The sequence below is a fragment of the Polyodon spathula genome, unplaced genomic scaffold (genome assembly GCF_017654505.1).
Source record: "Polyodon spathula isolate WHYD16114869_AA unplaced genomic scaffold, ASM1765450v1 scaffolds_807, whole genome shotgun sequence".
NCBI lineage: Eukaryota > Metazoa > Chordata > Actinopteri > Acipenseriformes > Polyodontidae > Polyodon > Polyodon spathula.
In genome coordinates this window covers 45,564-60,768 of record NW_024472294.1, presented here as the reverse complement: position 1 = coordinate 60,768, position 15,205 = coordinate 45,564, and the positions used below count along the sequence as shown (strand labels likewise).

At 52.5% G+C, this 15,205-nt stretch overlaps 1 protein-coding gene across 3 annotated transcripts in view; it reads left to right on the top strand.

Annotated features, from left to right (window-relative positions):
* The window catches only part of tns2a (tensin 2a), a 36,870-nt gene extending 22,965 nt beyond the window's left edge, over positions 1-13,905 (top strand). For all 3 annotated transcript variants that reach the window (XM_041241701.1, XM_041241703.1, XM_041241702.1), the window contains exons 5-28: positions 121-162; positions 415-464; positions 709-892; positions 2,322-2,372; positions 2,543-2,665; positions 2,791-2,855; positions 3,029-3,112; positions 3,749-3,864; positions 4,113-4,173; positions 4,450-4,525; positions 4,848-4,977; positions 5,416-5,481; positions 5,878-5,994; positions 6,215-7,564; positions 7,863-8,022; positions 8,452-9,728; positions 10,116-10,247; positions 10,588-10,680; positions 11,401-11,478; positions 12,064-12,141; positions 12,420-12,588; positions 12,945-13,013; positions 13,412-13,441; positions 13,667-13,905. In XM_041241701.1, coding sequence (XP_041097635.1) covers positions 121-162; positions 415-464; positions 709-892; positions 2,322-2,372; positions 2,543-2,665; positions 2,791-2,855; positions 3,029-3,112; positions 3,749-3,864; positions 4,113-4,173; positions 4,450-4,525; positions 4,848-4,977; positions 5,416-5,481; positions 5,878-5,994; positions 6,215-7,564; positions 7,863-8,022; positions 8,452-9,728; positions 10,116-10,247; positions 10,588-10,680; positions 11,401-11,478; positions 12,064-12,141; positions 12,420-12,588; positions 12,945-13,013; positions 13,412-13,441; positions 13,667-13,808 — 4,743 coding nt within the window. In that variant the 3' untranslated portion in view covers positions 13,809-13,905. The remainder of the gene's footprint in view (positions 1-120; positions 163-414; positions 465-708; positions 893-2,321; positions 2,373-2,542; positions 2,666-2,790; positions 2,856-3,028; positions 3,113-3,748; positions 3,865-4,112; positions 4,174-4,449; positions 4,526-4,847; positions 4,978-5,415; positions 5,482-5,877; positions 5,995-6,214; positions 7,565-7,862; positions 8,023-8,451; positions 9,729-10,115; positions 10,248-10,587; positions 10,681-11,400; positions 11,479-12,063; positions 12,142-12,419; positions 12,589-12,944; positions 13,014-13,411; positions 13,442-13,666) is intronic.
* The last annotated feature ends 1,300 nt before the right edge of the window (positions 13,906-15,205 follow it).

Sequence of the window (15,205 nt, the reverse complement as noted above, 5' to 3'; positions counted from 1 at the left end):
GTTTGACTGCTTTTTTTATACCATTCATCCATTCGTTCCCTCGTTCATCCCTTTACCTGCGAGCGGCGGCGGCGCTGTGGTGTCCGGTTTCTGAGAGGCTTGTTTGGTTTGTTTCCGCAGCAGCGCAGAGGCACGGCCCCAGCGAGACACATCCAGCACCTGGTGAGTACCGCGTGACTCCGAGTCTCCTGCTGCAGAGCGTGGAGAGCCAAGCCAGCTTTCACTGGGAATGTAATCTGACCAGTCTGAGACTGAGTCCTCTCTGTGGGCTGCCTGATTTTGAGGTCTTGTTTGCAGCCTGGCTCAAAACGCTCTGCAATGGGAGTCCTGTTCTCAAGCTCACAGAGTGTAAAACCTGGACTGGCTCAGGCTGCTCTAGAATGGGAGTCTTATTTCTTCTTCTTTCTTTACTAGGGGTCAACAAAATCCCTGAACTACACCAAACAGAGGAGCACTCTTCCAAGGTAACTACCCACCCACCCCCCTCTTTCTTCAAGGATGAAGTTAAACTAGGAATGTCTAACTCTCCTGTCTTCTCTCCGTTCTCTCCCCTATACATTCTCTCCTATCCTCTTTGCCCTTTCCATTCTTATCCCCCTCTCTTCTCTCAATCCACTCCTCTGTCTCTCTACTCCCCTCTCTCCACTTTCCTCTCTCTCTCTTTCTCTCTCTGCCCCCTCTCCTCTTTCCCCTCTCAATCTCTCTCAGGAGTTTCAGTGTGGACCGGGTGATGGACAGGGTGATGGAGCAGAGCTATGACTTCGACCTCACCTACATCACGGAGCGCATCATCTCGGTCTTCTTCCCACCCGTGCTGGAGGAGCAGCGTTACCGTGGCAACCTCAAAGAGGTGGCGTCCATGCTCAAATCCAAACACGAGGACAAGTACCTGGTGAGTGGACACGGACAGTCAGGGACAACCAGGGGGACAGACTGTCAACAGTCATGGCTGTGTTGTAAATTAATTAATTGTTACGGTGAGGGCTTACAATGTGTGTGTGTGTGAGGGGGGGTGTGTGTGTGTGTGTGTGTGAGGGGGGTGTGTGTGTGTGGAGGGGTGTGTGTGTGGGGGTTGTGTGTGTGGGTGTGTGACCCCCACACAGGTGTGTGTGGGGGTGTGTCCCACGTGTGTGTACCCCGAGGGGGGTGTGTACACAGGGGATGTGGGGTGTGTGTCTCCCACGTGTGTGTGTGTGGGGTGTGTGAGGGGGTGGGGGGGTGTGTGGGGGGGTGTGAGGGGGGTGTGCACAACACTCCCACTCCACCCACAGGGGTGTGTGGGGTGGGTGTGTGTCCCCCCACACAGGGGTGGTTTGTGTGTGTACACACACCTGGTGTGGTGTGTGTGGGTGGTGTGTGTGACATGTGTGTGTGAGGGGAGGGCACACACAGTGGTGAGGGTGGTGTGTCGGGTTGTGTGTGTGTGTGTGTGTGTGTGTGGGGGTGTGGGTGTGTGTGTGTGGGAGGGGTGAGGATGTGTGTGAGGGGGTGTGTGTGCACGTGTGTGTGTGTGGAGGGGTGTGATGTGGTGTGTGTGTGGGTGTGTGGGGTGGGGAGGGTGTGTGTGTGTGTGTGTGTGTGTGGTGTGCCCTCCCCATGTGTGTGTGTGTGTGCACATTGGTGTGTGAGGGGTGTGTGTGTGGTGCACCATGTGTGTGGTGGAGGGTGTGTGCCCCCCACACACACGGGGGGTGTGGTGTGTGTGAGGGGTGTACAACACATGTGTGTGTGTGTGGGTGGGGATGGTGTGTACACAGGGGTGAGGTGTGTGTGTGTGTGGGGTGTGTGTGTGTGTGTGGGTGGGGGATGTGTGTGTGTGTGGGGTGAGGGATGTGTGTGTGTGTGGGGTGGGGATGTGTGTGTGTGTGGAGGTGTGAGGGATGTGTGTGTGTGTGGGGTGGGTGTGTGTGTGTGTGTGGGGTGGGGATGTGTGTGTGTGTGGGGGGTGGGATGTGTGTGTGTGGGGTGTGGTGTGTGTGTGTGTGTGTGTGTGTGTGGGTGTGTGTGTGTGTGGGGTGGGGATGTGTGTGTGTGTGGGGTGGGGATGTGTGTGTGTGTGGGGTGGGGATGTGTGTGTGTGTGGGGTGGGGATGTGTGTGTGTGTGGGGTGGGGATGTGTGTGTGGGTGGGGATGTGTGTGTGTGTGGGGTGGGGATGTGTGTGTGTGGGGTGGGGATGTGTGTGTGTGGGGTGGGGATGTGTGTGTGTGGGGTGGGGATGTGTGTGGAGGAGTGGGGGTGTGTGTGTGCAGGGCGGGGATGTGTGTGCAGGGCGGTAGGCTCGAGCTCCAGTGTTACAGCGAGTCTGCGCTTCTCTTCCAGCTCTTCAATCTGTCTGAGAGGAGGAACGACATCGGTCGGCTCAACCCCAAGGTAGGAGACACAGCCGCTGAAGAAGAGGGACTTGGAAGTTCAAACAAGCACTAAACTAAACTCCTTGAGTTCAGTGCTCCGAGCTCAACAGATCACTTATTCAGCACTTGAAGGCTGTGCTGAGAATGGGATCCTGTGTGACGTTGATTTAACCTCTCTCTCTCTGTCAGGTCTATGATTTTGGCTGGCCTGATCTCCACGCTCCCCCCCTCGATAAGATCTGTGCGATCTGCAAGTCCATGGAGACCTGGCTGACCTCTGACCCCCAGCATGTGGTCGTGCTGCACTGCAAGGTGAGGGGGAGGGGCCTAATCCAGGGAGGGCGGGGCTAGAGCCAGCACTTAACTGCTCTTGAACTGTATCATTTTATTCGGTTGAAAATCAATTATTAAAAGATAAGCAATTCTCTATTCCTCAGGGGAACAAAGGGAAAACAGGAGTGATAATCGCTGCCTACATGCACTACAGCAAGATTTCAGCAGGGTAAGGCTTTTTTTAAATGTATTTATATATTTTTTTTGCTAACTAACTTTTACTGTGGTAGAAAATGAGACTGATTCCTTCTCCCTTCTCCTCCTGCTCCTCCCCTGTCCCTTTCACATTTCTGCCTTCTCTCCTCCCTTATCACATCACCTTCTCCCCTCTCTCCCTTCCAGGGCAGACCAGGCTCTTAGCACCCTGGCCATGAGAAAGTTCTGCGAAGATAAAGTGACACCGTCGCTGCAGCCCTCCCAGAACCGGTAACTCAACACAGGAGAGGGGAAGAACTCTGTAGAACAGATGATACAGCATACAGGTGCAGGGTTACAGAACAGGTGTGCTAGACTCTATAGGGCTGCTAACAGCAGGTATAGCATTGCAAACAGGTGTGCTAGTCTGTATAGGACAGGTAACAGATGTATCACCACACTATAGAACAGGTAATGAGGGACATCTTCCACAGCGGGGTTATTATACAAAGGGCTTCACCCTAAGCCACAGATCCTATTGGAAGATGTTGAGACTCCCTCTTGTGGCCACTCAGTGAAGTACATCGCAGCGTTCTTATTAGGGGTGTGCTGAAACTCGGATTAGTTTTTTTGGGAGTAATCTTTTTAAGAAGTTTTTAGTATAAATTTAAATGGAATAAAACTTGCTAATTACTGCAATAATGCTGTCCCTCAGTTTGGCTTTTTTTGTATAATTTATTTAGCATCAGTCTGGCTGTGTTATTTAATATATAAACCTGTTTTGATCAATGAATTTTATTTAACACTTGCTGACCAACACTTCTTAAAAGTAATTCCTCGGAAACACGCGAGTTTCAGCAGAGCGGCCGTTCGAATGCTGGACTAGACTTTCTGACGCTGGCTCTGCACTGAACTGGTGGTTTGCAGGTACATCTACTACTTCGGGGGTCTCCTGTCGGGGGCGATCAAGATGAACAGCAGCCCCCTGTTCCTGCACCAGGTCCTCATCCCAGCCCTGCCCGGCTTCGAGACCAACGGAGGGGGTGAGTGAGTCCAGAGAGAGACCACCTCCTTAGGAACAAGCCGTCTCGCTAGCAGTAGGCCGAAAACTGAATCCGATTATCAATAAAATAAAGTCATCCTGTGTAATAAAAAGCTTATTGCTAACATTGTGCAAGTTTTTTTATTGTCCCAGTCCTTGCCTGGAGCGCAGGCTATAGTGGAGGCTGGAACCAGCAGCGCATTCCTCTGTCCTGCAGTCTCACCCCCCGGCCGTGTCTCTTAATTACAGGATACTTCCCATTCCTGAAGATCTACCAGTCCATGCAGCTTGTCTACACCTCAGGAGTCTAGTGAGTACGAATGAGCGGGCGGCCGGCATCGAACGCAATCCTAGAGTCTGTGTTCTGTGCGCAATGTGTTAACAAGTTATTGTTCCATAGCTTGTTATATTTCAAGAGGTCTTTGTATCAAATGTGAATAAACTAAACGCATTAGAATATATAGTAATCTGATATTGATGTGATGCAGTGTAATTAGTACAAAGTATTGAGCGATTTTTGTCCAGACCTTAAATTGTGTTTCCCTCTCCCACGTGTCTCCCTGTTCCATCTCCTCCCTCTCTCCAGCAACATGAACGGTTCAGCGGGTAGGAAGCTCTGTGTCACCATCGAACCAGCTATGCTGGTCAAAGGAGACGTCATGGTGAGTGGACTTCCAGTGTCAGCCGATCCCTCAATCATCACATTCGAGATCAAGCAGCTACTAGGATTCCTGGTCGGGTCAGTTCCTGGTTTTCAATTCCATTCCTTCAAAGGAATTTTCCAGACAATCGCTGTAGCTGTTCAGCTGCTGCCATTTGAAGCCAGTTTCATTGACAAGCAAACCGTGACTTCACTTGGAAACCAGGAATTGACCCCAGATCCTGCTACTGTAGGAACCGGACGAGCAGCGATGGGAACAGAGTGGCCTCCTCCTCCTGGTTTCGCGAGCTTTCTCATGTTCCCTCCCTCTCTCTCCCGCCCAGGTGAAGTGCTATCATCGCCGGGCTCAGGCTCCGGAGAGGGACGTGGTTTTCAGGCTGCAGTTCCACACCTGCACCATCCACGGGGCACAGCTGTGGTTTGGCAAGGGAGAGCTGGACCAGGCATGCACAGGTACAGCCAGCAGGGCTCCGCGGAGAACAAGGAGCCAGTCCTGCTGCAGGTCTGTGGGGGCAGAGAGCTGTAGGAGACCTCCAGACTATGGGGGTCATGCTTAATTTAGATGAAGTAGGGGGGATCAACGGAAAAAAATTTCTCAGGGAGCATAGTGAAGCGGGTTGGAATGGTGCTCATTTTAGAAGTAACGTCCCATCGGGGCTATTCCTCCACCTCCTCCTCCTCCTCCTCTTGCTCAGCCCAGCTCTGTTCCCCCAAGATGAGCCTCCCATCCCCGGGTTCGTCGCCTGATGCTGGGATCCCAACACTTGCGCCGTCGGTGTTAGATGAAGGTTTGATTATTGCCGGTTTGAGGGTGGATAGAAGGTTACACTGCTGTCTGTGTTGTGTTCCTCTCTCGCACTCCCTCTCTCACTCCTCTCCTTCTCTGAGCAGACAGCCGGTTCCCCCCTGATGCCACTGTGGAGTTTGTGTTCTCCTCGGGACCAGAGAAAATCAAAGGTGGGTCAGAAAGCTTCATTTGTGCGTGTGTTTATTTGGGTGTGAGTTTATTTGCCCGTGTGAGTTTATTTCTCTGTGGTTAAAGAAAGGGGCTTGTTACCAGGAGGTTCAATTCCAGGCACTGACTCCATGTGTGTGTCCCTGAGCAAGTCGCTTACCCTCCTTGTGCTCCGTCCTTCAGATAAGACGTAAACCAAACAAGGTCCCGTTGAAGTGACTCTGCAGCAGGAGCAGCAGCAGCAGTTGTTGATTCGTAGTTCACCCCCTGGTCTCTAAGTCTCTTTGGATAAAAGCATCTGCAAAATGATTAAATAAAAATAGAACTACGTGTGAAAGTCACAATAATCCAATGCATGTGTTCCTGAGCCCTCATCCTCCTCCTCTCCTCCTGTCCAGGGCGGGAGGTCCTGCGCAATGACCCTGCTGTCACTGTGGATTACAACACCTCAGACCCGATTGTGCGCTGGGACTCCTACGAGAACCTCAGCCAGCACCACCAGGACAGCCTGGAAGGTACAAGTCAGCTGTCAACGCAGTTACAGGCAGACAGACAACATTAGCAATGCATTTCCCGCTATTAGTATTTCTAGGTGTCTGCTTTTAAATGCAGTTTATACAACAAAATTTCTCCTCTGAAGCTGTACCAAGCTTTTCCTTTTGTAAGGAAAGGATTGCCTTGCAGCTGCACCTGCAGAGCGACTGTGTTTGTGAACCCCTCTCTGTGTCCCCGCAGATATCTCCCACACGCGGGGTCCTCTGGACGGCAGCCTGTACGCCCAGGTGAAGAAGAAGCGCGGAGCCGGCTCCCTCACCCCCAACGGCAGCCCTGCCAGCACCGAAAACAGCCAGCTGCTGTCCCTGAGCAGCGACTCGGGCCACTCCTCCACAGCCACCGAGAGATTCGAGGAGCCCCCCTCCCGCCCTGCGCCCCCGTCCCGGGCTGAGAGAGAGGAGCTGGATCGGCTGTTGGGGGGCATCGGAGTGCGAGGAGGAGGAGGGGGCGGGGGGGAGGAGAGGGACAGGGAGACGCCGATCCTGGATGATGGGGAGCCAGAGAGGATAGGGCCCCTGCGCCTGTGCCGTTCCTGCTCTTGCCGCACTGGGTATCGGTCTCAGAGCTGCCGGGAGAACGGCTGCTGCCTTCACAACGGGCTGACCCGAACGGGGAACGGGGGCCACCTGGAGGTGTACCATCACCGTGCCACGCTGCACCGCCAGGACGCGCTGTGGGACAGGCAGCAGAGCCAGCAGCCGCCGCCCCAGCAGTCACCACCACAGCGCTACCTGCACAGGTCTTACTCCGAGGGGGGCCGACATCTGTACCAGTACCCCTCTCCAGACTTGCCTCCACACAGGCTGCTGTGCAGGGAGGAGTACCCTCCCTACCACGCCCACCCTCACCCTCACCCCCACACCCACCCACCCTCCTCCTACAGGGACCTACTGATCGTAGAAGGCCAGCCCCTCAGTCTGGCGCCCCCTACTTGCCCGTGCCGGGACTGCCGCGAGGAAGCCTCGTCGATAGCTGCCTTCCACGCGTTGCGTATAGACAGAGAGGCAGGGCTGGGGCGGGGCCAGGAGTTACACTGGGAGGGGCTTCACCACAGAGAGGCAGAGTCACAGTGGGACAGAGAGGCGGGGCCACACCAGGAGGCAGAGCTCCACCAATGGGAGAGCCTTCATCGCGAGAGAGAGGCTGAGCTTTGGCACAGGAGGGCCCGGGCCACACGCGGGCCCCAGGCGGCCCCTCTGATCATGCCGGCTGACCCCTACGGCCATCGCCACTCCCCGCAGGGTCACGAGGTCACCGCGTTTACCTTTGACCCCCCGCCCCCTGTCCCGCACTGCCCAGAGCTGAAGTACAGTAGTGGAGGGTACCAGGCTCCCAGGCTTCCCTGTGCCTACTCTCCTTACCAGGCCGCGTCCTCAGCCCGCACGCTGTCTCCTGCTGAGAGTCGGGGATATGGGTCGGGGAACCTGTCCCAGTCAAGCTCCCCCCTTCCTCCGCCTGTCAGGACCCCCGAGAGCAGCGGCGCCCCCCCAAGGGAGTTCCAGCCCGTTCCGCAAGACAGCCAAGCAGCAGGTACTGGCCAGGTTTACACGGATTCTAGCGTGGATGTCTGTTTGTTGCCGTGGCTCACAAAATACTAAAAGAAACGGAATCAGTTAAAGGACAGAAGTTGTCAGTGAAACATTTGACATTGAAATATTTAGCGCAATAAAGTGTTTAATAGTCACGGCTGTTTTTATCCTGACCGTTTAGAAACTGTCTTTTTTTTTTTAAACGATTTACTGAAACACTTTATTACGAGGGTGTAATGAACTGGAGTCACTCAGCAGACCTGTCCGATGTGTAACCTCTCTCCTCTCCTCCTGGTTAGACGGTGGTCTGGTGGACAGCGTGGCCTGGCGTGACCCTGCAGCTCAGGGCACCCTGCGACGACTTCACCGCGAGGCTCGCGTCATCTGCTCCACACCCTCTGACCTCTCTGGCCCGCCCACCCCCGTGCACTCCAGCAGCCCCTTGCAGAGCCCGGACAGGTACAGTGCAGCATCCTGCGATCCTTCACTCTGTTCAGAGCCTGGGCTGGGTAGAGGATTACCAATAAGTGACTGAAGACATGAAGACAGAGGCAGCGATGGAAGTAAGACTGTTGCATAGCAGTTTCACCCACTCCAGGTTTTACTAGGAGCTGGATGAGCCCTGGTGTATAGGTATGTGTCTTATTTAAAAACAGGAAGAGATCCAACTGCTATGCAATGGGAGTCTTACTGCCAGCCCTGCAGAGGACACTACTGCATGGTCTTATAATGAATTCGATCATTTTGGTTTTACGGATTGCTGTGGGCAGCTTTTGAATTTAAATTTGTGACGTCAGATTGCAGCGAGTGGTCGAATCCTTTTTCCAGACGCTGTGTGTTAGTGACCCCTCCACCCCCTGGGTGCCCCTTCTCCTTCTCTATCCCCAGCCCAGCACAAGAGGAGCAGCATATCACTGAGCAGGGTCCAGGGAGGGCTGTGAAACCTTCACCCCCTCGGAACGGAGAATATCGAGGCCCCCTCTCCGAGCCCCAGTGCCAGGATCATCCAACGCCACCCGTCTCCCAGCCAGCTTCTGCTAGCCCCCTTTCCTCCCCTGGGGGGTACCCCAGTTCTGTCCAGGCCTCTCCCACAACTCCCGGGGGTTCCCCGAACAAACCCCACCCATCCCCTGCCCGCCACGTCAGCCCAAACTCTCAGACCACCTACAGCCTTCCCCCTGCACCTCCTGCACCGCCCAGCAACGGACATCAAGATTGGTCACTGGGTGAGACCCCCACTGGAGCTGGGAATACCTATGCCTCGCTTAGCCCTCAGTCCCACACACTGCAGGCCCCCACAGTCAGCCCCTACGCCACACCTCGCTCCAGCCCTCAATCCCACACACCACAGGGCAGCTTCCCCACATCGGTCTGTCCCCCTGCTGCCCCAGGCACAAACAGCGACTCTCCCCCAAACCAGCCTTCCTCAGTCTCTCTGCATGTTAACGGCACCGCAGTGGGGGACGTGTCCCATAGGGGTTACCCCTCCCTCAGCCTCTCTGACAGGACCGTAACGGAGGGATTGTGTTCCAATTCTAGCCCTGCACCCCAGTCCCAAGCTCCTCCCACATCCCCTCCTCCTCCTCCCAGCTCTGCACCCCACTCTCCAGCCCCAAGAAGCCCAGAAAGGTCGCCCCAAGATGAGCCTCCTATCCCCGGGTTCGCAACGCTGGGTCGCCGCCTGATGCTGGGATCCGAACCCCAACACTTGCAGCCCTGCACAGTCAGCGTCCAGAGCTCCTCCCCCTTACCGTCCTGCCAGGGGAGCCCCTCTGAAAGTCACTCCTCGACCCCCTCCTTCCCCATCTGCACTGCCTACTTCGCTGGGCACAACCCCCCGACTCCCAGCCAGTACACGGGGTACACTGCCGTCACCATCCCCCCACCCATTCCGGACCCCCAGCCCCCCTTGCCTGAGAAGAGGAGGCTCTCAACCCTGGGTGAGAGGTCACCCGGCCCGGGCTCGCCCAATGGGAGGTCGTCAGCGATGCGGAACTCCCCCGGCCCTGCCCACTACCAGCACCATGTGACCTTCTCTCTGGATCAGGGTGAGGTCAGGGAAGCGGAGCCGGACTCTCCTGTCAGTCCCGTCAGCCCCATCAGCGCCAAGTTTGTGCAGGACAGCTCCAGGTTCTGGTACAAGTCCGCCATCTCCCGGGATCAAGGTAGGTCCCCTTCCATGTGCATCATCAAGCGTTATTTTTTTTAATTAGTTCATTATATTATGCACAAGTGATTGCTATCGTACATTTTGTATTTGAGTGTGTGTATAGTACAGCTGGCTTCTTCCAGCACTGCAAGGCAATATCTCATTGATTCAATCCTTTGTAATGAGTTGCTCTTACATTCTACCCTCCCATTCGCAGAGCAGGTGTTGCCATTCCTGCTTGCAGTGTGAGTTGAAATTAGACACAGTGCATACAGGGTTAGCTTACTGTTCAAGCTCACAGGAAGACCTGGAATGGCTCAAACTGCTACGCAATGGGAGTGTTGAAGTACCCAGCCAATCTGATCCCTTGTGAACCCTTCCCTGTTTCCTGCACCCTGTGCAGCCATCGCACTGCTGAGGGAGAAAGAGCCGGGAGCCTTTCTGATCCGGGACAGCAACTCCTTCCACGGGGCATACGGGCTGGCACTCAAAGTGGCAACGCCGCCTCCCAACGCCAGCGCACAGGGCAGCAAAGGTACCCGCGCCCTTAATCGATTTGACACACACCAAGTCTGTACCAACCTGATAATGAACAGTGGCACCCTGATATTGATGAGGTGTAGCCATCTGAAGCCGCGGAAGGTGGAAATGATGTCACGTTGATTAGCTTTGTGTTTTATTATTATTATTATTATTATTATTATTATTATTATTATTATTATTATTACAGGGTGCTGTGTAAGTTTTATGAGCTCATTTTCATCTACTCAGGTTCAGAGTGGCCAGGCATGACACCCAGCTTGTGCCCAATGCTGTATTATAATTACAATATGTACTGTTTGTGCTTGCTGCTGATTGGTGCTCTCCCTTGTCAGGTGACCCCCTGGAGCAGCTGGTGAGGCACTTCTTGATTGAGACGGGCCCCAAGGGGGTGAAGATCAAGGGCTGTCAGAACGAGCCTCACTTTGGTGAGGGGGGTTGCGGGGGGCACACTGCCACAGAGTTTGTGGCGATCACACCAGCTGGAATTCCTTTGATAAGTTGTGCTCCGTGCGCAAAGTGACTTTCTTGCGCGCCGTCTGTCGCTCATCAAACACTGCACTGCGAGAGACCGTCTCGAGGTGGCTACCCAAAAAAGTTGCATCTCCTTTAAGAAAGGATGACCATATACAGGGATGGGATCACGACTCTTATTGCATAGCAGTTTCACCAATTCCAGGTTTTACGAGAAGCTTGATTAGATTCAGTTTTTAGATAACAAGCTTATTAAACACCTAGGAAAACCAGGAATGGATCAGACTGCTATGCAATGGGAGTCTTATTTCCTTCCTTGACATAGCTCCTGTTTCTCCAGGATTTGTCTATTTATTTTTGTGATACCGCAGTGCATCGTGGTACTTGTAGTCCTGCTTGTCTTAAAGTAGAGAGATAGCAGTACCTGGGATGTGGTCACCCTACTTAAAGCAGATCTACCAAAGGACATGGAAGCCCCCTGTGACGCATTTATAGGTCCGCTAGCTATCTGGTTTGGCTCTGCAGGATTTTGAAAGCCCGTTCCATCGCTGTGGCTGAGTTGTTCACGCAGGTCCATCTACGGTAATGTCTGATGTGTGGTGTTTTTAAAACGGACTCCTAGCGTGTCTGCTGTGCTGTCAACGCTGTGATGTTTTCTCTGCTCTCTCTTCCAGGGAGCCTGTCTGCTCTGGTGTACCAGCACTCTATCACTCCCATCTCCCTGCCCTGCAAGCTCAAGATCCCAGAGAAGGGTGCGTATTCCCACAGCGAGTCTCCAAACACACCCTGACTCGCACACGACTCAGCACTGCATCCTGAAAAACTATTTTTGGCTGAAGCTTGAAGCCACAAAAGTCAGGAAATTCCTTACAAAGCATGTAATTAGCTAAAGTGAAAAAATGCCACACCACCCATAACTCAGCTGCATCCAGGTTAGGCTTGAAGCTAGACTGAGATGGGCAGGGTAGCAATTACAGTGCATTATACAGTCACTCTGCACCGACCCATGCCAACCACAAGAGGGCGCAGTATCACAAGCACTGCATTCTTCAGCACTAGGCACTTTTACGTGTTCCCTTATCAAAGAAAAACCAAAATGCCCTTTTATAATTGATTTGTAGTTAAGTAATTTTCCCAAAGAAATAATACAAAGTAATTTCTTTACTATACAATGCTAAATTAAAAGTGTGTGTGTGTGTGTGTGTGTGTGTGTGTGTGTGTGTATATATATATATATATATATATATATATATATATATATATATATATATATATATATATATATATATATATGTATAATATATTAATAGTGTCGTCTTTAACCCCGTGTATTCCAGATCCCATGGGGGAGAGCCAGGAGCTGAGCGCGCCCAATAACATGAGCACAGCCGCGGACCTACTGAAACTGGGGGCAGGTAGGGCGCAATTCACACGGCGTCCTGTAGGTGGGGCGATGATGATAATTTAGGGTTTAAACATTTCGAATTTTGCCGAAGCGTTTAATGATTATGAAACATATGCAGTGCTATTTCGTTTTATACAGAACACAGCTAAGCTTCAAAACCAACCCAATGGCTGGTTTCGCTTGGTAAGGAAGTCCAAGCCTCTGAAACCAGCCTTACACAGGTGTGTCTAACTGCAGACTACTGTGTATGTTTAACAGGAAGGTGACCTGTTTTATTTTTTTCCCCAGCTTGTAACGTGCTGCTCCTGAATTCAGTGGAGACGGAGTCTCTGACGGGACCCCAGGCCATCTCCAAGGCAACGGCCGCCACACACTCGTGCAACCCGCGGCCCACGCCAACCGTCGTGCATTTCAAAGTGTCTATGCAGGGAATCACACTGACGGACAGCCAGCGCAGGCAAGGACACACAGACCTGCACTATCTCACACACACACAGACACAGACGCACAGAGTCAAGAAAAAGAATCGTGGTTCACTGTGTGAGTCTATGAATCGACACACCCCTAGTCTCAAACCAGTCACGCTGCAAACCTGAGTGTTATAAACCTTCGTTCAGACCAGGCGAGCGGATTTCTGCAAACCTGGATTGTTTTAGTGAAATGAGTTGTCGGGCCCCCGTACTGCATCTGATGCATCTTTGGAAATACAGGCATGACTGTTCCGATGGGTTTCCCCAGCAGTCCTGAAGGAACGTTTGTTAGGCTCTGCTCCTCCTCCTCCTTATTCGTGTTCTTTGTCACCTCTGTTTCCAGGCTGTTCTTCAGACGGCACTACCCCGTCAGCAGTGTGACCTTCTGCAATGTGGATCCGCAGGACAGGAGGTAAGAGCAGGACCCCCTCCTGAACCCTGGCCAGTACGCTCGCTGGTGTTAGCTGCTGTGCCCACACGCAAACCAGTACCGAGCCCTGCTTTGCTGGCCAGGCTTGATCCGCGCTTACTCCACTCTCCACTCCTGTTTGTTTGAAAGACGAAAACTCAACAAAACTGGGAATCAAACACGTTGAGAGATGTTTGAGATGCCTTCCGTTGCATGGCTTAGATGTTTGATACTAGTTTTGTAAAGACAATAGGTCTCTTGGAGTTCATTAGACTGCAGTACAGTGTTTTAAAAACAGATCCGTAGTCTCCTGTGGCTGACAGAATGCCTCTGTTTCAGGATGGCACTTCCTGAATATAAAACTCTTCCTCATTGTTTTTGTCCATTGCCTTGTTTTCCAGGTGGACAAACCCTGACGGAACGACGTCCAAGTGAGTTGAGCTTTCTTTCTTTCCTTCTGATTCTTAGAGAACGTTGGATCTAAGTACAGCGTAGAGGATCTTGAGAAGGAATTCTGGGAAGACACTGTCATGTGGGGTGGGGCAAGGGGGTGGCTTTTTAAGGAAGCTCATCAGGCCTGTAATTCTGTGCTTTAGTGCTCTCTTTTATAGAAAGTGTTAATAGTCTCTCTCTCTGTCTCTCTCTCTCTCACTCAGGGTGTTCGGCTTCATTGCTAAGAAACAAGGCAGTGCCTCGGAGAACGTCTGCCACCTGTTCGCAGAGCTCGACCCTGAGCAGCCAGCCTCCGCCATCGTCAACTTCATTAACAAAGTCATGCTGGGGCCTCACCGCAGGTAGACAGGCCTGGGTGAGGCAGGGGCCAGAGAGCGAGAGGGGCAGAGCCTGGGGCTCAGAGAGACAGAGAGAGGGAGAGCCTGGGGCTCGGAGAGAGAGGGGGGAGTGAGAGCCTGGGGCTCAGAGAGACAGAGAGAGGGAGAGCCTGGGGCTCAGAGAGAGGGAGAGCCTGGGGGGGGGGGGGGGGGGGGGGGTGAGAGCCTGGGGCTCAGAGAGAGAGGAGGAGATCCGTGGGGGTGTGAGAAAGGGCAGGGCTTTGAGGAAGCTGTATCTCTCAGCACTGTGTTTATATCCCAGATTCACACCTACTGTACTGTACTGTACTGGGAGAGGGAGAGGGAGATAGCCAGGTCCATTTTGAACTCAGCTTGATTCTGATCCAGAATATCAGACAATGCTTTAGAGCCGGGTCCCGCTTTACAGATACAGTACCTGTCAAAATGTGCCGTTCAGAGTCGCGTTCAACATTAGCAATTGAGTGTTCGTGCTCACTCAAGGGTGCACTCATTAAGTGAGCACTATCACTCAAGCGCTGTTACCGAGCTCGACCGCTAGGCATTGCAATTCAAGAGATCATCTACTACTAATAATAAAAACCCTCAATGCAGCGAAATACTAAAAGAAACGCAATCAGTTTAATGACAAACTTTTTGAAAGTCTTTTGTCATGAAACTTTGGGTTTTTTTGTATTTCTAATGCAGTATATCCCACTGGAAGGTAAAGCGTTTGTCTGCAGTATATGTAAACATTTATTTGCATTATAATTATTATTTTTAGAATGACTTTTTAGCTTTATTTTTTTATTTTTTTTTTGCACAATGTCACTTTCTTTTGACGAACAGTAAATCCCGCGTGTTTGCCTCTTCCCCAGTGCGTGAAGGCACGGTGTATTCACTCGCGGTTCTGCAAGAGGTCCACAGCTTCACGCACAGACGCTTAAAAACCAACCAACGTGGCTGGAGATCTCTTAACAAAGCACAAAACTGGTTAAACAGGTCGGGAGTCACACTCAGCAATACCAGCTGACTAACTAAACAAAGCACCTCTCCCCAGGGCTCACTCCCTGCATGCCTAGGCTGTATTTAGCTGTGTGTGTCTGACAGGGCTCGCAGTCCATCTTTTGAGTAGTTGTGACAGTTTCGGTTCAGCCCTAACTTCTCCCGTGGTGGAGTTTGGGGTTGATAATCTAACGCGAGTCGATGCAAGCACAGGTTATGTAGGACAGCGTGTGACTGTGTGTGTAAGTGCCTGGAACGGGATTAGGGTTAGTGTGTGAATTGAAGATTAGGGGAAAGGACCAGGGGTCCGGGAGGTCATGAACAGGGTCATTGCAAGGGTAAGGAGCGGAGATGTTTTGGGTCAGGGACAGGGTTGGGTTGTGGAGGGGTTGTAGAGGTGTC